Source organism: Mus musculus, chromosome 11 (assembly GCF_000001635.26).
Source record: "Mus musculus strain C57BL/6J chromosome 11, GRCm38.p6 C57BL/6J".
Lineage (NCBI taxonomy): Eukaryota > Metazoa > Chordata > Mammalia > Rodentia > Muridae > Mus > Mus musculus.
The window spans coordinates 120,527,840-120,549,818 of record NC_000077.6 but is presented as its reverse complement, the minus strand read 5'-3'; the positions used below and the strand labels follow the sequence as shown (position 1 = coordinate 120,549,818).

Sequence of the window (21,979 nt, the reverse complement as noted above, 5' to 3'; positions counted from 1 at the left end):
ACCCGTGTTTCCGGGACGACCTCGCGCGCCTCCGACCTCGCCGCACTCCGTTCGCCAGCGATCACGTGGCCCGCGCCGTTTGCGCCTGCGCGCCGCGTCACTTCCGGCCGGCCCACTGGAAGCGGCGGCGGCGGCGGCAGCGGCGGCGGCGAGGAGGGCGAGGTGAGGAAGGCGCGGCGCGGAGGCACGGCGGGGCGGGGCGCTGCAGGCTCCGTGGGACCTTGGCCGCCCCGCCCCGCCCCGCCCTGGTGTCGCTGGGTCGCCTGGCCTGAGCGGGGAGAGACAAGGCCGGTGTCTCCACGGAGTGCGGACGTGGCGGCCGCCCCCCCACCTCCCCGGGAACCGACGCCCGCGGTCCCGGGGCAGCCTCTGAGGGCGCTCCCTGCTTTTGAGCTGCGCAGGCCAGCCTCCCCAAACCGCGCCGGTGTCCTTGCCGGCTACCTGCCCTGCCCACATCCCAGTTGTCCTGATGCAGTGGCTCTGCGCAAGCCCGGGGCCTGTCTGTGGGCAAGCTGGACATGCTGGTGGCCGGAAGTATCGTACCCTGTTGACAAAAGCAGCCCAGATCCTGGGGTGGTCGTCCGAGATAAAATGGTCTTCCCTCTGGACGCCATGTTTCAAACACAGGGCAGGCTCAAGCAAAGGCCCCCAGTGAGTTGAGATCAGCTGGTGGATTTCTGGGGAGTGTCCAGGACGTTTAGACAGCGATGTGACAGGAGTGCAACGAGAGCCAGGTCCTTCAGGAGAAGGAGTCTGGGTTTGGGTCCATTTAGGGAATATCTAATAGTTTGCTAGTCCCGGGAAAGAATAGGATACACGTTCTAGGTCTGATGACCTGCCACTGTCATCTGGAAGCAGGCCCGAGCTGTCACAGCACTGTGGCTCCTGCTTGGCTGGTCAGTCGCTATAAGCCTCACAATTTGAAGCAGGGAGTGGTGGCACACACCTGTCATGCCAACTCTTTGTGTGGTGGAATCAGAAGGATCAGAAATGTAAGACTAGCCAGGGCTACATGAGACCTTTTTTCTAAAAGGGGTGGGAAGAGGAAAGAAGGAAACAACAACATTTGGATAGTAGACGTTTCAGAAGAACAGAGTGACCAGCCATTGCACCATTGATTGTAGTGAGGGACCACTCGCATTGTCACTGTGGTGGGTAGCAAAGTGTGACCATTTAGCATCATGTGCCTGGCATATTGGATGTATTTAGAAGAGTTGATGTGGTCCTGGATCTGTCCCCCTACCCTGCCTTCCAAAGCCCTGGGTCCTATAGAAGTGGAGAGTTCTATAGAGAATAAACCCATTCCGGATCTCTCCCAGTAGAGGGGCTGTGAGCAGACCCACACGGGTGTCACTGGGAAGCAGCATTTCAGAGAGTTTAGGAACCTGATGTAGGATGCAGACAGGAGCTGAGGCAAACTCAGAGATAATGAGCACCCAGCACCCTAGCCAGTTTCTGCAGCCTTGAAGGCCCTGGAGTGTGTCGGGGCTGGGAGTCATTCAGATCAGCTCTCAGGTGACAGCTGTGACATCCTCTGCAATAGGACTGTGAGATGCCTTCTTCCTGGCCTGCTGTGATAGGACCATGAACAGTGTATAAAGTTCCCAGCACAGGGATTCCCTCTGTCCTCCCTTGCCAAGGCTCTGCTGTGGCCTTTGTGATTCTTGGTCCTTGGACATTTCTGGGTCTCCACCTCGTTTTAAGTATTAACTGATTCCACATTTACCATATACTCAGTGGTTAGTTGTTAGTTTTAACTGGGATAATGTATAAAATGTAGAATGGCTTTGTCATGTCCATTATCATGTTGACTGAAGAGCTGGAGGTCCTTTGTTTGAGGTATGGGCTTCATACAGCCATGCTTCAATCTTCATTGAAGCAGGAGGACCTGGCAACTCTCTGGTGGTAGCCACTTCATATTCATATTCAAACTCTTGTCTGGAGGACACAGAGGAGATGGAGGACCTCTGGCCTGGGGGGAAGTGGGCACCTGGACAGGTTAAAAAAAAATCTGTTAGATTTCAAAGGGCAGCTGTAGAGAGAGTGAGGTGGAAGAAAACCTTGGTCTGCCCCTAGGCAGGACCATGTTTACTCGTCATCCCTGTGTGCAGAGGGCCAAAATGCCTGCAGAGGGAGATGGGATGTGGCTCTGTGTAGAGGCAGAAATGACTTCATAGTCTGCAAAGGAAGCTGGGAAGTGTAGTCTTTGAACAGGAAACTGTCAAGTTTACTGCTGACTATTATGGGGGCCTGAGGATACTAGCTGGTGACACACAAGAAACACGAAACAAGAGCTCTATGACAGTGCACAGCTCAACTGGTTTCCACTGGAAGTGGTGGAAATGTGTCAAGAAACTGTGTGTGTCTGCTGTGTAGCCAGTGGAAGCAGGGATGGGCAGGGCCACAGCTAGCCCATGGATATGTCACTGAGGGTCATCAGATCTAAGGTACTGTCATTGTTAGCTGTGTCTTAAGAGTTCACTAAGCCAGGTGGTGGTTGCACATGCCTTTAATCCCAGCACTTGAGAAGCAGAGGCAGGCGGATTTCTGAGTTCGAGGCCAGCCTGGTCTACTGAGTGAAACCCTGTCTCGAAAAACCAAAAAAAAAAAAAAAAAAAGAGTTCACTAAACAAAAACAAAAATGCTCGCGCTCTCTCTCAAACACACACATTCTCTCTTTCTCTCTCTCTCTCTCTCTCTCTCTTTCTCTCTCTCTCTCACACACACACACACATACACACACAGAGCCTTAACTTAGCTACTCAGTAGGGTGATGGAGGGTTGCAAGTCCAAGGCCTTCTTAGTCAACAGGAAGTTCAAAGGCAACCTGGGTATCAGACCTTATCTGAAAAGTAAAGGGTGAGATTATACTTCAGGTAGTACATTTGCCTAGCATGCATGAGGCCCTAGATTCATGGGGGAAAAAGTCCTGCTAGGTTTTGATGTTAGGGACTGTTGGGACTATTTCAAAGATACAGGTAAAAGGTATTGTAGAGTTGTGCCAGGCATGGTAGTGCATACCTGTAATCCCAGCACTTGAGGGGGAGAAGGAGAGTAGGGGATGCCACATTGCAAAATCAGGAGGATCAAGGGTTCATGGCTGGCCTTGACTACAGAGTGATTTTTTTTTTTTTTTTTTGATGCTAGCCTGGGCTTCCTATTTTTAAACACAAACTGCAAAAAGACCCAAAAACATTGTGGAGTTGTTGGGACGTATTACATATGACTGGAGTGTTGGGAAGACACTTGTAACAGAAAGAGAGAAAAGCAGAGCAAGGACATGCAGGTTCAGAGGGAGTCTTCTCTGACCTCTGCTCCTGCTGTCATCCTGGAGGGACCCTCAGGTGACAGAGGCCTGTGCATGTAAAGTCTTTTGAGTCGGACTCTCCCTGGCTGCTCACTGAAAACAGTGCCCTCTTGTATGGGTGATTTTTGTTAGACCACCACGCCTTTCCTTGGGCTGCTGAGCAATAGTCTGTGATCTCTTTGGTAAGGTTCTGCCATTTTTCTTAGCCGATTACACCTGCTTTGGTCCTGGACCCCAGTACACCCAACCTTTTTAGGGACCCAGTTCATCTGGTATCATACTGCTACTTTCCTTGCCAGTAAACACCTCAGGTTTCTCTCTGCCTCACCAAACATAAAGCCTGCTGCCAGCTGGGCTGGTGCCAGCAAAGGCACCCAGGCAGAGGGCATGGGATATATGTGCAAGCCAGGAGACCATTGGAGGATATGGCCACCATAGTCTCAGCTGCTTGGGTAGGAGACGCACCAGAGAAGGGAGGTGTAGGGGGCAGGAGTACCAAACAAGCATCTATGAATCTAGGACAGAAAAGGGTATCTGCGAGGTTCTAAAGCAGCGGGGGCCCTGGAAGCTAAGGTAGGAACTAGCCCGTGAGCACTGTCACTCTGCCCTGACCTGTAACTGGAGCGTCCCCATTTTGTGTCACTACCATTATCACACCTCAGAGGGCTTTCCTTGTGCTTTGACGTCCTGAGCTGACAGCTTTGGGAAAGCTAAGAGAGAGTGAAGCTTAGGAGCCAGGTTTGGGGAGGGGCACAGGGTTCTAGAGCTCTTACAGGAGCTGGCTTGATAGGTTGGAGGTATTCATCTGTCTGAATAGTTAATATAATAGATCACTGACCAGAGAAGAGCCTTTGAGAAAGCCTGAGGTGGCATACTTGGGACTGTCTGGGTCTCTTTTGTCTTCAGCATCTGGGGTTGTCCCATCTGGACCAAGGCCAGGCATAGGACCAATCTTGTATGACTGGTTTTCTCATCTTAGATGGTTAATTATGAGATTCTGACCCTAACATTAGATACTCCAGGCACTTAGGGCAGTAAAAGACCCCTGGCCTATAAATAGGTTGTACCCCAGGGTTCTGGTCACTAGGTCAGCTCTGCTCCCTTCTTCCTCCTGGTCTGGTGTGTTCTTGATTCTGCAGTGTTCCTGTGAGATCAGGAAACTAAGTCGTTTGTCAAATGTCGCTGAGCTTCCGGATAGATGGTTTTCTCACCATGAAGTTCCCATGGGTGTCTAGGAGGCTGAGTTGTAGGCTTTGGAGAAGCATGCACAGTCCAGTAGTGCTCTGGGGCGCAGCTGGGGTCTGCTGTGCTCTACTTTGTATGGGATATGCAGACTGAAGACAAGAGTGGGTTAGAGATGTGGCTGAACACATGGCCCCAGTGGCTAAGTTACGCAGTGACTCGCCCTGGGGTCCTCTGAGTGACACTGACACCCCATAGCCTGTCAGGATTGCTTGGAGCCCACTGGCCACTCAAGTCTTGGGCCCAGTCTGAGGATCTCCAGTGGACTCAAGACCACAGAGTTTGTTCCTTCCTCTGCGGGAAGGGCGACAACTCCAGTGCCTTGGGTTTCTGTTTTGTAGGCCGCAGGACCAGCAGCCAAGCACTAGGACTGGACATCCCAGCAATGACCAGGTGGGTCTCAGGTGAATGTGGGAGCTGGGACTCCAGCTCTCCTGTGACTCCCTCCTCACACATGGCCCTTTCCCCAGCTCTCCTGTCTCCAGAGTTGTCTACAACGGCAAGAGGAATAGCAGTCCCCGCTCTCCCACCAACAGCAGTGAGATTTTCACACCGGCACACGAAGAGAATGTGCGCTTCATTTATGAAGGTTGGTGCGCTCGGTGTCTGTGCTCTACTGCCTGCCGTGCGTGAATGCCCCACCACCCTTCCACTCTTTAGACCCTCAGTGAGGAGGGGACCATACTTCAGTGGCCTTAAACTCTAGAACCAGCAAGACTGGTGATAGAGGGACATTGGGGTGACAACGCAAGAAGAAGGCATGGGGAGTGGGTGGAAGCCCAGAAGAGGCAGGATCTGGGAGATGGTCTTCAGGCCTGGAGGCTTCCTGGGGGAGGAGGTAGCTATGAACATAGTTTCACTAAAGTGGACAGAGGTGATACAGTTAGAATTGAACAAATGTGCTGGGAGGTAGGGTGGGTAAGAGAGGTGGGAACGGGTGGCACTATTGCACAGAAGGGACTGGCCTCTGAGCAAGGGCAGGAGGAGCTGACGCAGGAGGGAGGACAGTTTGGGGCTCTCCAAGACACCCTCAGGTAGCCAAGTATGGTCAGAAGGCAGAGGCAAGTGGATCTCTGAGAATTCAACGTCTCAGACAAGACTGACAAACAGAGAAACCCTGTCTCCAAAACCAAAACCAAACCAAAACAAGCTCTCATCTAATAGAGGGAGACAGGTAGGAGCAGGGGCTACATGACCTAGCACGAGACCAGAATGCTCTGTTGGCTTGAGTACTGCTGAGCGCTGAACCTGTTGTCTGCTGCAGCCTGGCAGGGTGTTGAGCGAGACCTGCGCAGCCAGCTGTCCAGTGGTGAGCGGTGCCTAGTGGAGGAGTATGTGGAGAAAGTCCCCAACCCCAGCCTGAAGAGTGAGTAGGGCCGACCTGGAGGAGCTGACCAGGCTTCTGCTGAATGCCTGCACTGTGTCCTTTCCAAGGCACCTGGGTTTGGGAGCCTCTAGTAGTGGGAAGCGGATGGGGGGGGGGGTCCTCTTCCCAGCACCAACCAGACTGTCCACCAACAGCCTTCAAGCCCATCGACCTGAGTGACCTGAAGCGCCGGAACACGCAGGATGCCAAGAAGTCCTAGAGCTCCTGGCGCCCTCCCCTGGCCTCCAGAAGCTCAGGTGCACTTGATGGTGGTTTCCTGTGTTCCTGTGGCGCTGCTCCTGGGGGGAAGAGTGTGCTCTAGCAGGCCGTGATCCCAGAGCCAGCAGGATTGATGACCAGGGCCCTTCCTTTCCTCTCCAGGGTCTCAAGTTGCCCCTGTCACTGGGGGAACAGGGGCCTGGCTGTAACCGCCCCTGTCCTTTTCCCCTGGCCAGCTGCATCTTGGGTAGCACCTGGCCCGACCTATCTAGCCCTCTCTGCTGTTACCTGCCATGCCTTGCCCCTCTCCTTCCTGGCTACTTAAGGTCAGGAAGGAAAAAGGGGACCTCTGTTTCTTCGGCTGTTGGAACCTTGAAATGACCAGAAAGTAGGACATGTGCAGTCCCACCTGCATCCAGTGTGGCTCTCTCCATGGAGACTTGCTCTTCTTCTGCCCTGGACATGTGGGGAGCTCCCGCTTCCACCCCCACTGTCCATCCTGACCTTTCCTTGCCCCACTTTCAGAGTCGAATCAGCTCTGAGCCTAGGACAGTGCTGGCTCTCTGAGGGCAACCAGGCCTTGTGTCCTGGTACCTGTGACACTGTTGTGGTCACAGCAGTGCCCTTGGACAGGGCATTAAGGCTGACCCTGAAGGAGTGGTGCTGCCAGGCCTGTCCTGGCTTTCTGGGGTGTGCTGGGAGGATTACCAAGGCCCCCTTTTTTTGTGCCCTCTTGAATCCAAGTGTCTGTAGCTTTGGAGACTGAGGGTCTGTGAATAAAGGCGGTGGCACTGGAAGTGGCTCCATGGCAGTCTGTCAGGTCCTACCCTGAAGCCCGCAGAGCTGCCTTGCAGGTCTGTAAGCCCCTGGCCGCCAGAGTAGTCTGGTGGGTAGTAAAGTTACATTGCCCACGTGGAGCTCTGGAAGGCATTAGCACTCTTCAGCCATGCTATGGACTCTGAGGAGCACTGTTGGCTCCTTGGCTGCCCAGGCCAGGGCTGCTGGACCCAAGAGAGACCTGGTCGCATTTGACCTTCAATCATGGAAACAGCCCTGGAATGCTCCTGTTCCTGAGAAGATGCCAAAATGGAATTTATTTCAGGAACATGCTTTCCCAGAAGAGTATTCCGGGGCTCAAATGGCCCCCAGAGGCATCTCCAGGGTGTGGGCCGGGCAAGGCAAGTCTCCCCAGGGAGGCGCAGGCAAGACAGGGCAGTGAGAAATAGCTGTTCTAGGTGCCAAGCCACCCCCCCGCCCCCCATGTCTCAGCATTGTTAGTTCCCTGGGGCCTGTTAGGCTGTTTGAAGACACTCGGTGTCCTAAGCTGTGGGTTACCCAGTCAACTCCCCATTGTCAGGACTGGAAGGGGCGTGGACAGCTTAGGGGCTACCAGGACGTGGTGAGTGGTCACACTGCCCAGAATACCAGTGCATCCATCCACTGAGGGAGCAAGTAAGGTCCTAACCTGAGGACGTGCTGCCTCCTAGTGGTGCTGATTTCATCCCAGCTGTCCTAGAACACAGGGGGCTTCCTGACCCCTCCGGGAGTAGTGAGCCTACATTGGCTGAGCTGGTGCCACACACATGACCGTCAGCAACATTGTCATGCCCCAACCTCTTAAGGTGATGAGTGCTTGCTTCCTGTGGTGTTTCCCAGGCAAGGTGCCTGCTGCCAAGTCAGTCATGGATTTACTTGACAAGATTAGCCCCATAGAGTGACCTCAGTGCCAGACAGCACATGTACCTAACTGCCACTGAAATGTAAGCCTGACCAGTGACTTCCTCTTAGATGATATTAATTTTAACGTGTGTGTGTGTGTGTGTTTATCAGAACAAAACAAAATCTCACTAAGCAGCTCTGGCTAGCCTGAAACTCACTGTATGGCTGTGTAGACCAGCCCTTGAAGCTGCAGAAATCCACCTGCCTTTGCTTACCTGGTGCTGGGACTCAAGGGGTGTGACACAACACCCAGCTAACTCTTTATGTGTGTGTATGTGTGAGAGTGTCTGTAGAGCCAACAGAGGACTGGAGTTACAGACAGTTGTGAGCTGACCAGTGCGGATGGCAGAAGCTAAATCCCAGACCTTCCAAGGGTACCAGGCACTCTTAACCACAGAGCTGTCTCTAGCCCAGTAGTGGCTTTGTTTTGGTTTCCTTGAGATGGGATCTCAAGGTGGCCTCACCCTTGTTGTGTGGCTGAGGGTGACCTTGAATTTCTCACCCCCTTGCCTCCAACTTTGTAAATTTAGGTGTCACCATATCCAGTTTGTAGTGCTAAAGATCCTGCTGGGCAGGTGCGCCATCATCTGAGCTACGATCCAGCCCCCACTTTTCTCTTCCTGTAACCTTGGTTACATCAGAATAGGACAGTTACATGGTGGTGTTTGAGTTCACAGTCAGAAGTGACCATATTCTCCTGCCCCTTGGAATTACTAATTTCTCCTTCCCTTTTCCTTTTCTCTCTCTCTCTCCTCTCTCTCTCTCTCTCTCTCTCTCTCTCTCTCTCTCTCTCTCTCCTCTCTCTCTCTCTCTGTGTGTGTGTGTGTGTGTGTGTGTGTGTGTGTGTGTGTGTGTGTGTGTGTGTATAGCAGTTTGAGAAGCACCCACTCCCTTTGAGACAGGTCTTTGATTGGCTTGCAGCACTCATCAGTTAGGATAGACTGGCCAGGCAGCCCCAGGGATCCTCCTGTTTTCCCAGCTCTGGAAGTGCTCTTGCATCCTTGCATGTACCCAGCATGCATCCTGCCCTTCGTGTGGCCCAGGGGATTAAACACAGCTTCACACGTGGTAGGCAGGCAGGCATCCTATCACTGCTCTATGTCCTCTGCCCTTTAGGGTTTGTTGCTGGTGTTTGTTTGCTTGAGATGGGGTCTCTCTGCATAGCCCTGGCTGTCCTCAAAGTCACAGAGACCCTGCCTCTGCCTCCTAAGTTCTGGGATTAAAGGTGTGCACCGTGACTACAGCAGGTCCCTTTAGCCCAGGCTAGTCTTTGACTTGCTGTATTCTGTAGTTACAGGCGTGAGTTTCTCCTCCTGCCTTCACCTGGCAAGTACTGGAATGACCACATCTGGTTCCTGTATACTAATCCTAGAGCCTGAGCCCCACCCACCTGTGCATTTTCACCCTCTCCAGGAGACTCTGGAGCCTTGTGGCCCAAGGTCCCCTCCTCTAGTCCACAGCTCAACTCTCCCAAGTCTGACCCTCAGTGGTCAGTGTCTTTTGTTGTTTTGTTTTTGTGTCCTCGGTCTCCGCCGTCATTTAATAGTAGGAATATCTACACACCAGACTCTAGGGAAACACGTGCAAGTGATCTTCCTCCTAGCACAGCTCCATCACTCACATCCCTCTGGAACGTTGAGCATTTATATACCTGCCCCACCTGTCAGCATACACAGCAGGGTCACACCTCCTTCATAGTCACACTCCTGTGTCCCTCCCTCCAAGGTACCTGTGCACACTCACACACTGTGCTGGTAGCACCCGCTATTCCTCTGGGGAGAAGGGGACTGATAGGCAGGACTGAAGGAGGGGACAGTACCATGGAGGAGGGAAAGGGTCTCCAGAAATAAAAAGGATGCTGCATGCCTGGGCTGAGCTGGAGACTCCCCCCACCACTGTGGAGCTGTCTGTCATAGTTCATATTCATTGGCTAGGTGAACCTACCTGGCTCCCACCTCTTTCCCTGCCTGAACCAGCCTGCACCAGTTCCCTTGGGGACAGAGATGGGGACAGGGTGAAGGAGGACAAGGGCAGAGAGACTCAGGATGGGGAGGGCTGTCAGGAGGCCCCAAGTGAGCTGCAACCCCCAAGGCAGTCACCAACCCTGAGCTCAGCTGGCGTGAAGGAGAATGTATGTACTCTGGTGCTGGCTTGGAGTGGCTTTGTGCCCACAGCAGGCACCTAGGTGTCCAAGGCTCAGAGTAGAATCAGGATCTGGGGCCTGGCACGTGGAGGTCTGGGATGATCTGCCTAAGGCTGCAAAGTCAAGAACCGTGGTCGCCAGCAGATGCAGCCAACTTTGCAGGCTTCCAGCCCCTTTGTTTCCTGGCAGTCCTAGTAATCCAGACACCCATGGGGCATCGGGGTTACGCCCACCGTGCTCCTCAAGTCCCTCCCTGCTACGCCCAGGCATTGGGAGGGTGGCAGGCTAAGGCCCCTTCAGGCCCCAGTGGTTGGCCTGGCAGGTGAGTCATTCTGTTTACCTTTCCCGAGTGGCCTCCTGTCCCTTCATTTGCTTCAATTAGCCTGGCTCTGCCTGAGCAGCTACAGCCCACGTGGCCTGATGCTGGCTGTGTACACCCCTCCCCCAGGTTTCCTACCAGCAACTGGAACAGAGGTAGCTGGTTGAGTCTCCCCACCCCCACCCTATCTCCACACTCCACTAGGCAGGCATCACAGCAACAGCCAAAGGGACCACCCTAGAGGTTGGCCACAGCCCTTCGTGTGTCCCATTCTGGACTTGTCTCTGCTCAGTAAGGCTCTGGCTTACATGGCTGAGTCGAGAGCCTGTATTAGGCAGACTTCCTCAAACAGCTTAGGTTCAGGGTGATCCTGGAGGAAGTGGGCTCCTACCCCAGAGCACCACGTTAGAGACAGTTCTTTCCTGGGTTGCACTAGCGCTCCACCTGCTGAGTGTGCTGCTCATCCCCGGCCTCCCAAACCCCGTCCCTGGGGGCTTCAAGCCTGCTGTCCACGAGCTGTGCAGCAGCTCCCACTCGAGCTTTTTACTGAAGGACATATCTGGGTACAGGGACCATGTCAACACACATGGGAACACTCAGAGTTCATAGATAACATGGCTTCTCCATCATATCCAACCCCTACTCTGTCACTGTGGCCTGTGCCAGGCTAGGACAGGTTAGGGGAGTGTGCACAGTACAAGCTGCTGTCTTGCTGCTTTGTCTCTTCAGCCTTGGCCGGGCATCTGGCTCTGGGTTGTCCTCTGAGGCCCTTTCTGAACGCAGCCTGGCTAGGCTCCAGTGGAGATTCAGGTGGGGCTGTCAGCCAACCTTGGGAGACTACTGGCCAGCGAGGTCTCCATAGAGGGCACACAGCCAGTCCCACTGCTGCTGCCTGCACTCATAAGCTGAAGTTTCTCACAGGGATCACCATGACAAGGCCCTGCTGGGGCCATGTGGCTGCCATGGCTGCTGGCCAACCTTTCCTCCTGAAGAGCTTTGCCTTCTTGCCATTGCCTCCAACGCCGCATCAGCTCTGCCTGCACCTAGAGGAGCCAGGGGTAGGGCTACTCTGCCAACGCACCTCATTAGGATCTTGTCTGGGCCTCTCTGAGGTGCCCAGCCTTAATCTAAGCAGACCCAGAGCAAGGCAAGTTTCACCTTGGGTTCAGCGGGGCCATTTGTCACCAGGAAAGGCAAGGACCACCTCATACACTGAATTCCCTGAGGACCTAGGGGGACCTGACATCCAACACATGCAACCTTAATAATGGGGATGGAGATATGGTCATACCAGGGCAAGGCCACCCTCAGGGCCAGCTCTGATTGTGTTCCCAGCTTCACCTACCTCCTTGTTGAGGAAACAGTAGAGAACAGCCACCAGCAGACCCTGGAGAAAGAGAGTGGTCAAGGACAGCACTCTGGGTCCCAGGGGTGGGGTATGATGGAGACTCACCTGGAAGGAGCTGAGGAACAGGTCAAAAAAGAGCTTGGTGGAGCGCAGGGTGCCTTGGGCATGCTCGTCAGTCACAAAGGCAAAGACCACCTCGTGGACCCCCAGCAGAGGGATGAGGGTCAGCGTGGACCTGGCCAGCCTGCAGGGGCAGAGCTTGAGGACCCTTACCTTCCGGGTCTTCTGGGCTTTCCCCCACAAAGGCACTGACCCCCAACCCTGCCCCTCTCCAGTCTGGGCCCAGGCCCTCGCCCTTACCCACCGGAACTTATAGTCAGCATAGTGCATCTGATGGGCACGCAGCTTGGCCACAAGAAGGTGAATGATGTGGACAAAGATGAAAAAATTGATCTGTGTGAGAAAGGCAAACGTCGAGGGCAGAGCCTGAGAACTTCCTATGTCCTACCATGGCCCTTCTATGCCCCTGATACAGGTGAGGCTGCTGCCAGGTGAGTCCTGGATACATGGCCCAGGGACTGGCAGGCATTCAGCCAAGGATGGGCAACCTGACCCACAGCCCAGCATGTACATCCTCCTGAGTGAGTGCTGGAATTGCCCACCCTCCATCCTCTTAGCCTCAGAAGGCTGAGGAAGGAAGGGCCTAGGAGAGCCAGGCCAGTGGTGGCCCTTTCCCTGCTGATGGCAACGGGGGCCTGTTTCCTCACCAGTAAGGCCAGGAAGACAGGAATACGCAGGATCCACCAGAATCCCATGTTGTCATTGCTGGTCCAGCACCTGCAGGGAACAGTTGCTCCCTTACTGGGGGGGATGCCACTCTCCAGCCCCTGCCCCTCCCCAGCCCCCAGGGTCACTTTACAAAGGCAGCACCAACTGCTCCAGCCCACTGTACCAGCTCATACTCACTGAACATTCTCAAACAGACACTTGACCACCACCCAGGGGATGACAAACAGCAGGGGCGCACCTGTGGGAAGCAGCAGCTGTGGTTCTACAGCCCTGGCTAGCCTCCTTCCCCACTGCCCCCAAGAGCCTACTCACCCCAGCCAATGCCCAGGTAGAGGGAAAAGAAGCTCCTCTCAGAGAAGGTGGCAAGGCTCAGCAGGCTGTACAGGTACACGCCCTCTACCAGCAACCAGCAATAGTTGGCTATGATGCCGTACTGCATGATCACTGTGGCCACTCTGCAGCCGGCCATCGCCTGAGCAAGGTGAGGCATGAGTGGAGTCCACGACACCCCGACACCCTACACGGGCTGGGGAGCAGTCAGATCTGGGCTCACCCCGTCACTGAGCCAGACGCTCACACTGAGGTCATCGCCAATCTTCTGGCTGTACCGTGTCTTCAGCAGCCAATCGATGACCAACACAGAGCCAGCCTTGAGCACAAAGGACGCAAACAGGTTCCCATGGATGTAGTTTCGGGTGCAGTGCAGCTTCCTATGTGACAGCGTATCAGCACCACTCCTGCCCTGTCCTCTACCCCCCTCACCACACTGGGTATTAGCTAGGAGCCACACCAATGTACCTGAGGCCCAGCAGGATGACCAGCGCAAGGAGCAAGGCCCCCAGGGACAGACTGTAGCCCACGGTGTACATCACCTGCTGGCTGCTATACATCTTGGCCACCCCCTTCTGCAAACCAGAGGCCGAGTGGGGCTGGGCAGTGCCGTATCCCCTGGCCCCACACAGCCCCGCTGTGACACCACCCCATACCCTCCAGAGCTGACCTGGACCTCGATCTCTTCATCATCCAACTGACATTGGGAGGCGTTGCGCCACGGCTGCCCCCGTGGCCCTCGAACCCACTGCCCATCGGGCCCACACCTCTTGAACACTAGGCGGTGCTGCACTGGGACATGGGTGCAAGCTCTGGTCAGCCCACTCCTAGGCTCCACCCCCTCAGCCTCCCAGGCCTTCCACTGTTACCTTTGTGGTACCAAGGTAGGTACCAGGGGCAGGAAATGTTGGCAGTGGTGTTGGGAGGGGTGTCAGGCCAGCAGGAGTACTTGTCGAAGGTTCTGTTACAGACCAGCTCTGTGAAGGTGCAGGAGGATGGAGGAGGGACCAGAAGTCCCCTGAGACCGGAAGTCCCCTGAGCATCACCATCACTACACGGAGCCTGCATCTAAAGGGGCTGCCTCCCTGATATGGGCCACAAGGGGCATCCCCTGGCCAGTGATCTTGCCATCTAGATGCCATGACTACCTCCCTCTCCAGCCCAGCAACATTTGTGTTTGCCCAAGGCACCTCTCCTTCAAGACCACATCCTATCTCAAATGTGCACCAAACCCATTTTGGGTCTTTCCTCTCTGTCTTTTTATTTTTATTTTTAAATTGTAACAATTTTTTACATTTATTTATTTGTTTGTTCGTTTGTTTAGTGTATGTATGTGTGTGTGTGCGCACATGTGCATGCACTCTGACTCATACATGTATGTACACTAGCATATAGGATCATAGGGCACCTTGCAGGAATCATTTCTGTGTTTTCCCTGTGTGAGTCCCGGAGCCAGGGCCTGTATCTGCCGAGCCATCTCACTGGATCTAACTGGCGGCCCCAGCCTGGGAATGCATTTCTTTGCAGATGTTGCTCTCCAGCTTGGTTGAAATCCTTTCCAGGCCCAGCCATAGCTCCTGCAACCTTCTCCCTCTCTCCCTCCCAGGCACTTGTCATCTCCCTCAACTGAGCGATAATAAGGACCCAATCTCTCTTGGCACCCATCCTGTCCCTGCTCACTGTCTGCCCAGTGTGAGTGATGACAGCAGAGGAGACATCAGATGGCTGGGGATGAGGGTGTCCCATAGCAGGGAGGACAGCCTCCAGCAGGGAGGACAGCCTCCAGCAGGGAGGACAGCAGGGACAACTAGGAGGCAGCTCTGCATTTCTACTGCTTCCTGACAATGTAGCTTTAGGGAACCACCACCTCTGGAGGTCAGTCGCCTGGCCTGGAACTGGGGCAGTGGCTGGGCATTATAAAGCCATCCTTACAGTACACTCCCACAGGGTCTCCTACTGCACATCCAGGCAGGGCTACAGGACACAGGAGTCTGTGTGTGTAGGTGGGTGGGACTCACCAGTAGGTGGGGGCAGCAGGCTTAGGTTGTGGTGGCATTGGTCACTATAGAGCTTCCACTTCTCAAACAAAAAGTCCATTACCTGGGCAGAGGGTGCCTCTGGCTGGGAAACAGGTAGACAAGGGACCAGGGAGCTGTCAGCACTTGTGTAAAGAGCAGGCAAACTCTCCATGCAGGGAGTGGGGTGCACGGCACTCACCAGACATGACAGCACCAACAGCAGCAGCAGCAGGTGGGGACAGTGGAGCTGGGTGAGGGGCATGCCTCTGGGTAGCCACGCCCCACATCTGGCAGAGGTTGCACACCTAGGTCCTCAGAGTGTGTGCACCTCTCCTCAGGCTGCAGAGGACCAGAATAGTGGAGTCTGGAGAAAATCTACACAGCATCCTGTTCCCCCAAACCAAGCCTCCAAGCCCAAGGCCTCATGACAGCCGAGCTTCGGGAGGAGACACGTGAGTGGCTCACAGTGCCTATTCAGAGACAGGTGACTATGGGCTACTGTTTTCCCGCTACATGGGGTTGGCCAGCTGAAAGCAATCACCTCCCTATCTGGTCACACAAATCTCTCAGAGTGGCACCAACAACTCAGCTATGATGTCCTAGCCTAGACATCTCCACCTATTCTTAGCCCCGTAGGAAAGCTAACTAGCTAGGCAACCTGCCCTGGGATAGAGAGAGTAAGGGTGTGGTACCCAGGCGCATCGCCACTTGGCCCTCATTCCAGGTCAGTTCCGAGCCAGGGCCCAGATGAGGGACACCTCTGCCTGATGTTTTCGTTAAGACATGGGATCATCACGGGTGACAGATCCTAGTCACCAGCCCCTCTCTGCACCAGCACCCTTTTTTGGCTCTTATGATGGTTTATATGTTCTTGGCCGAGGAAGTGTCACCATTAGGAGGTATGGCCTTGTTGGAATAGGCGTGTCATTGTGCATGTGGGCTTTAATACTCTTGTCCTAGCAGCTTGGAAGCCATTCTTCCGCTAGCTGCATTCAGAACAAGAAATGGAACTCTCAGCTCCTCCTGCACCATGCCTGCCTGGATGCTGCCATGTTCTTGCCTTGATGATAATGGACTGAACCTCTGAACCTGTAAGCCAGCCCCAATTAAATGTCATCCTTATAAGAGCTGCCTTGGCCATGGTGTCTGTTCACAGCAGTAAAACCCTAACTAAGACAGCTCTGATGGATTCTCATGCCAGAAAAGCAAAGAGCTTCTTGGGGGCTCTAAGAAGTCAAACTATGAGCTCCTAGGGCTGAGTTGGGCCTATGTCCTGTGTACCCACAAACAGAATATACAAGATAGAGCCAGGTATGGTGGCACATACCTGTAGTCCTACCATTCAGGAGGTAGAAGCAAGTGTACTACCCAAAGTTCAGTGCCAGCCAGGACTACATACAAAGACCCCCTGGGGTGAGGGGAGAGAGGGTGGGGATGAGAGAGAAGAACCCAATTGGGGAAAAGTGGAGCCCTGGCTTTCAGCCTGCTGTAATAAGACCAGCTGAGTTCTAGGAATAGCAGCTTGGTAGGGCTCCCCTCCTGACCTCCTACATTTATGCTCCCTTCAGTCACATCTGGTTCACAACCTACTGAGGGACTCCTGAGCCAAGCCCTTGGTCAACAGGGTCTGGCCAGAGGCAAGATCCAGGATTTCAGGTCTCTGAACCTCAGGGAAAAACACCCTCAGAGTAGAGGGTTCCTGCTGGGGACAAGGCAGCAGACAGGTTGAGGAGGTGTAGGTGGTTCAAGTATCCCTACCTCTGGGGTCACCAAGTGGCATGACTTTCCTAATTTGCATTAAATGTCCCAGATTATTAGTGGGCTGGGTATGGAGAAGCCAAAAGCCAGAAGCTGGCTCTTTACACACTATGCCTGGCCTCCACCAGAGCTACTGGGGTCTCATAGAGGCCTGAAAGAGGAAGGTTAGAGGCGGGAAGGCTTCAGGGCAGTGTGAAGGTGATAAAAGATGACCAGCGTGGGTAGATGGGGAGTGGAGATACAGGGAAGGGACATGGTGGGGAAGGATGTGGTCCAAGATCCTGCAAGGATGAAGATCAAGACAGTCGGGGAGGATGGTCCTTAGAGCCCAGTTGCCCAACCTGAAAATGTAAATGTTCAATGACCGATAGGTGGTGGCACACACCTTTAATCCCAGACTCGGGAGACAGAGACAGGAGGATCTCTGAGTTTGAGGCTAGCCTGGTCTACATAGTAAGGTCAGGGATACCCAGGGCTACACAGAGAAACCCTGTCACAAAACAAAACAAAACAAACAAACAAAAGAAAAAAGAAAAATCCAAAAATAAATAAATAACAAAGAGTAACAAAGGCGAGACCAAGAACCCTTGAGGATTTCCTTCCACACACAGTTTAGCACTGAGACCACAGTGGGTGAGCTCAAAACCACTCAGGGCTGGATCCCTAAGGGTTCAGTAACCTCTAACCTTGTCTCTCAAACAAAAGTGGCAGAAAAGGTGGGTGAGTGTTCTATTCCTGTGGATGGAATAACGATGGGGGATTTCTGGCATCAGGAAGCTGAGGCTGACTTCAGCCCCATGAAATTGAGACTCTGGGGTCTCTGCAGAAAACGTCTGGACTTTAAGAGAGCAGAGATGTATGAAGAGCAACACGGCACCCTTTCCCTTCCACTGAAGGAGAGAGGCTATGTCGTCAGTAGGATAGGACTGCAATCTCTGTACCTTCGCAGTGTGCCTCCTGTCCCCACGGTGGGCAAATACTGACACTCAGACAGAGCCTATCAGCTCTGATAAATACTCAGGGTGACAGGCAGCCAGGTGTGCACGACGCGCTCTCGCACCTGTGACCTGAGCTGCAGTTCTGGTCCTTTTTCCACCTTATTACCCTCCCTGTCAGGGAACAGATGGACATAAGGGACAGTAGACCAGGGACCCTACCCTCTTCCCGTCTTGAACTAGGCTGCTGAAATCTGACTCTCAGTGAGACCCAACTGTAGGTGAAATACGGAAGATGCAAGTCTGAATCCCTAAGATGCTTGCCTGTCTTGCCTTTAGATCAATCAATCCCCCTTCTTCAGAGCACATATCTGGCACACCAGCCACTCGGACTGGCATTGTCCCATGCCACCACCACACCAGCCACTCGGACTGGCATTGTCCCATGCCACCACCGCTTCCAGCAAGCTCCAACAGGACAAAGGACACGTGGGTGTTTGCAGTGTGGTTACCGATTTTCTCTGCAGGTGGCGGAGGGTGTTAGATGGATGGCCCAGTGGCCAAAGGGAGGCATCGAGGGAAGGTGGGGGGGGGATCCTCTTGGTTCCTTAGAAGCCAAAGTAGCAACGTTTTTGATCTTAGGAATCCCCAGAGATATCAACTGGAAGGGTGTTTTTGTCAAAACAGAGAAACTAGACCAGGTCATAGTCCTATGGCAGGGACAGGATCAGGGGCCACAGGCTGTGACAAAGCCTAGTTCTCCAGTCCTCCCCTGAAAAGGGGCGGAGATACCCACGGGCTCGGGTGAGCTCAGATTCCCCCTTCTATGTCTCCAAGACAGAAGAACAGCAAAATATGCCTGGTCTAACCTCGAAGGATGCGAGAGCTAAGAGGTAAGGGATCAGTCGGTTTGCGACAGAAAACTTCGCGGGTCTGAAGTGGGAAGGTGGTCTCTGGGGAGCAATGACCTGAGCTTGCAGGGGAAAAAAAACCCTCAGTGCACGGTGCCTACACATCTAACCCGCAAGACTGAGACACTGCTAGGAAGTTCTGGAGATCAGGGACACATAGGAAGGGGAAGCGAATCCATCTGAAGGGGATGAGCGAGCCTTTGGAGTGTGAGAAGCTGGAAGCTGGAGTGTGTTGGGCGTTCAATGGGGCAGCAGGATCCACGTCTGCACCCACCCTCTCCCACCTTCCTGGATTGCGCTCCCAGAAAATAGAAAGGAGAAGTTGAGACCCCTAACCTGCAGGAGACGGTTGGGAATCAGGTGGCCCTAACCGTGACAGTAGGACACATTTCCCGTTTTGAATAAGGTGTTAGACCGGGACGAGAACCGCGACTCCCAAAACCCCAGGGACAGCTGGCTTACGTCCAGGCCCGAGGGCCAGCTCCCCGCTCCCCTCTTCTGTGCGCCCAGGTCACGCTCGTGCTCCAGCACCCCACAGACAGCCTGAGACCATCCCCTCGGGGCCCGACCCTAGTGCTCACTGTGCTCAGTCGCCGGGGCTAGGGCTGCGCTCCTCGCGGTCCTCGAGCGTACTCGGATCTGGGCGCCGGCGACTGCTCGCCTCGGCCGCGCTGTGATCGGGGTCGGCGCCAGCTCCGCGCCAGCCGCTCGCAAACTTTCCAGCGGCGACGCTGGGCGGCGGCGAAGGGGGAGGGGTGGGGGCGGGAGCGGCCCGCGGGGGAGGGGGAGAGATGAGGGTCCGCGCCCGCGCCTTAGTGCAGCGGACCTGCAGCGAGCTCTCAGACCCTCTCGGTGTAACCCCGAGTATATCTCCTGGGCTGAGCTTGCCTGGCAGGTCTGCATCCCGCGTTCTCCCTTTCCCTCCCCTCTGGCACACAGGAGCAGGCCCTGACCTGGATCCGACCCTACGGGTCCCTTCCGAGAACCCTCACCAGGTGTACCGTAACCCTGAGGATCCAACCTTGCGCACCCTGGACTTCAGAGAGCCTCCACGGGTGAATCCTGACCTGGCAGGTGCGAATCCTGATGGGTCTGAGTTCTCCAAGGGAACAATAAGTGACTCAGCGCGCCCCTTTCTCTTTCAATGTCCACTGTCCTGGGGTCTCATCATTGCGTTCAGGTTTGCAGTCTTGATTTTCTAGAAGGACTAAGTCCCTTACTTAACCACATCTGGCTCCTGGCTGGAAGGTTGCAGCTGCCACACATGCACCATGGGTGGGAGAGGTCAGGATACATGGGCCGCTCTGCAGATTTCAGACAAGGTGATCCGCTAAGAGTGCCTCTTAAACCCTTTCCAGGTTACATGCCCTGTGGGCCTCAGGGACTCCTGTCCAATAAGCCCTCAAGCAACACCACTCATTTGACAATCCACTAATTTGGCCATATTCTCAGTCGGCACAGACCTTTTTTAGATACCTCCTTTTCTGGAGTCAAAGGTTCTGAGCCACAAGCCTGCCTTTCGCTCCTAGACTCAGCCCTGGAGAGGACTTTCTCCACTGCCCGCCCCCCCATTTGAGCCCTTGAGCCACCTTTTGTTGCCTCATCTCCCCTCCTGCCCAGTAACCTCGGGATCAGAAACTCCCTTGGGTGTTTTTGGGCTTCCACTTCTCTGGCTTCTCCACATCCTGTAAGAGGGTCATGTTGCTTTCTAGAAAGTTCTCCCTGTAACTGTGGCTTTCAGAATGGGTACTCACAACCTCCCTCCCCATTTCCAGCCCCCAGACCAGTCCTCTGCGGCCCAAGTCTCCTATGTCTGTGTCCTCTCCTCCACCTCATACCTGCAGATCATCTAGTAAAGAGCCGAGGCCCCTCTAGGGAATCCAGTCCAGCACCAGTCTCTCTCATCTGGAACACATGTGGTTTCTTCTCTGTCACCCACCGCCCTTCCTCAGAACTCCCATGGGCCTTGGGTCAGTTCCTTGTTCAGTTGTTGTCCTTCTCCAGGACTCCATGTCTATTTAGGGGACATTGGATCTTGTGCCCCAACCTGTGGGTTCCCTCACCGGTGAGCTGGCCCACCCTCCAGTGATTCGTAGGCAGACCCTGCTTTGTACATGTCTATAAGATCCACAGGAAGACCCTGCCAGGATTTGGGGACAGGGATACTCCCCGGGGCTCTGTCTTCTGTGCCCCTATCTTCAGAAGAGTCCACCAGAAATCCTGACAGGGAGCTGCCCTTTTCTGTTTTGATCCAGGCAATGGCCAGAAGGCAAAGGTTAGAAGGCAAAGACCTGTTTGTTTCCGCCGCCCAGTGGGGGCCGCTTGTGCAAGGCTGAGGGATAGATACAGCTCCTCCTTCATCTCCCTGGGGCACAGGCTGGAGGATTGTGCTCCACAGCAAAGGTCTGCCCCTCTGTGACCTGGTAATGAGACTTAGGGATGAGGGGTGCCAGGAACTGCACCAGTGTGGCCCTGGGCTGGAGGTGCTCAGCCTATGGTGGCCAGGGCAGAGTGGGAGCAGGCACTGGTCTGCAGTTGCCTCTGTCTAGGTTCTGTGGCTCAGCTGGGCTTCCTGCACCTCAAGGTGCATTCCCTGGAAGATGGAGGTCTTTCCTTTCATAAGGACCTTACCCCCGACCTTGTTTTCTTGTGGACAGACTGGGGAGAGGGCGGCAGAACAAGGAAGCTTTGAGAGCATGGGAGGGCTGGGGGCAATGTGGCCGGCCCCTGGTGGGCTCTCTGCTTACTTCCCTAAAGCCTCTGCTCACACCTCATCAGGTTCCTGGACCTGTTGGTGATCCCTCAGCGACTGCCATCTGAAATCCAGTTTGGGGGCTGGGGAAAGGCTCAGTGACTAAGAGTGCTTTCTATGTACGTATGGAGACCTAAGTTTGGATCCCTGCACGCACACCAAAAAGCAGGCAAATGTGCTTGCTGCCAAGCTGGAGAAACTGAGTTTGATCCTTGGAACCCTCACGGTGGAAGAAGAGAGTTGACTATTGGAGTTGGCCACTATAGAAGGCACAGACCACACCCCAACACATACATAACACACATACAATAAAGAAATAGAAGTCAAGTTCTTAAATTAAATAGGAATTTAATTAGCATAAGCATGGACAGAGTCTATGGGAGCACAGACTCCTCAGCCTAACCCTAACCCTAACCCTAACCCTAACCCTAACCCTAACCCTAACCCTACCCTCGTCTGCCTTTGGCAAGCTTCCTATTAGGTTGATGTACCAGAGGTCCCTGGGCTGTTTGTTCCCACAGCAGCCTGGGGCATTTGCCCTATAACAAGAACCCTGAATAAAATGCTTCTGCCTCTTGACCATTTATCTGAGTTCTTCATATCAAAAGACATAAACAGAGTGGAGCTGAGAATGAAGGGGGAGGGGCCTTCCCACGTGCAGCCAGCTAGTGTCTGTGGGCCTGAGGACCCGATGGCGCCTGTTGTCCACCACATTAAGGGTTCTTAGGAAGAGGGACCTCCCAGGAAGTACGGCACTTTATGTTCCAGGACAGCTACAGATTTGGTCAGAAAACATGAGATGTGGCAACGCAGGGAAAGAGGT

The 21,979-nt window shown here is 54.2% G+C and overlaps 2 protein-coding genes across 14 annotated transcripts; one reads left to right on the top strand and one right to left on the bottom strand.

The window, feature by feature from the left end:
* Positions 1-91: 91 nt before the first annotated feature.
* On the top strand, positions 92-6,931 carry Mcrip1 (MAPK regulated corepressor interacting protein 1). 2 transcript variants are annotated; one of them, NM_001033231.4, is made up of 5 exons: positions 92-162; positions 4,891-4,942; positions 5,020-5,138; positions 5,814-5,915; positions 6,071-6,931. In NM_001033231.4, exons 2-5 carry the CDS (start codon positions 4,935-4,937, stop codon positions 6,133-6,135), a joined length of 294 nt encoding a protein of 97 aa, NP_001028403.1. In that variant the 5' UTR covers positions 92-162; positions 4,891-4,934; the 3' UTR covers positions 6,136-6,931. The 2 variants fall into 2 exon arrangements, with proteins under 2 accessions (NP_001028403.1, NP_001360863.1); NM_001373934.1 differs by having other exon boundaries at positions 97-651.
* A 3,898-nt stretch (positions 6,932-10,829) lies between these two features.
* On the bottom strand, positions 10,830-20,634 carry Gcgr (glucagon receptor). Of its 12 annotated transcripts, none has more exons than XM_017314263.2 (16): positions 20,243-20,633; positions 19,472-19,708; positions 18,986-19,135; positions 15,000-15,139; positions 14,801-14,903; positions 13,652-13,800; positions 13,453-13,569; positions 13,251-13,357; positions 13,006-13,162; positions 12,765-12,924; positions 12,630-12,690; positions 12,431-12,500; positions 12,028-12,116; positions 11,769-11,907; positions 11,661-11,702; positions 10,830-11,358 (listed from the first exon to the last, which is right to left on the bottom strand). In XM_017314263.2, exons 4-16 carry the CDS (start codon positions 15,060-15,062, stop codon positions 11,122-11,124), a joined length of 1,494 nt encoding a protein of 497 aa, XP_017169752.1. In that variant the 5' UTR covers positions 15,063-15,139; positions 18,986-19,135; positions 19,472-19,708; positions 20,243-20,633; the 3' UTR covers positions 10,830-11,121. The 12 variants fall into 12 exon arrangements, with proteins under 12 accessions (XP_017169752.1, XP_017169757.1, XP_017169758.1 ...); XM_017314268.2 differs by having other exon boundaries at positions 13,453-13,574; positions 20,243-20,632; XM_017314266.1 differs by having other exon boundaries at positions 10,832-11,358; positions 13,453-13,574; positions 13,652-13,759; positions 20,243-20,628.
* Positions 20,635-21,979: the final 1,345 nt, after the last annotated feature.

Excerpts from the sequence above, each read along its gene's own strand:
- Mcrip1 (NM_001033231.4), top strand. Across the intron at positions 5,139-5,813 it reads TGTGCGCTTCATTTATGAAG|CCTGGCAGGGTGTTGAGCGA; the intron begins GTTGGTGCGCTC and ends TGTCTGCTGCAG. Across the intron at positions 5,916-6,070 it reads CCCCAACCCCAGCCTGAAGA|CCTTCAAGCCCATCGACCTG; the intron begins GTGAGTAGGGCC and ends GTCCACCAACAG.
- Gcgr (XM_017314263.2), bottom strand. The coding sequence starts at position 15,062 with ATGCCCCTCACCCAGCTCCACTGTCCCCACCTGCTGCTGCTGCTGTTG. Across the intron at positions 13,358-13,452 it reads ATGAAGAGATCGAGGTCCAG|AAGGGGGTGGCCAAGATGTA; the intron begins GTCAGCTCTGGA and ends TCTGGTTTGCAG. Across the intron at positions 11,908-12,027 it reads TATGCTGACTATAAGTTCCG|GCTGGCCAGGTCCACGCTGA; the intron begins GTGGGTAAGGGC and ends CTGCCCCTGCAG.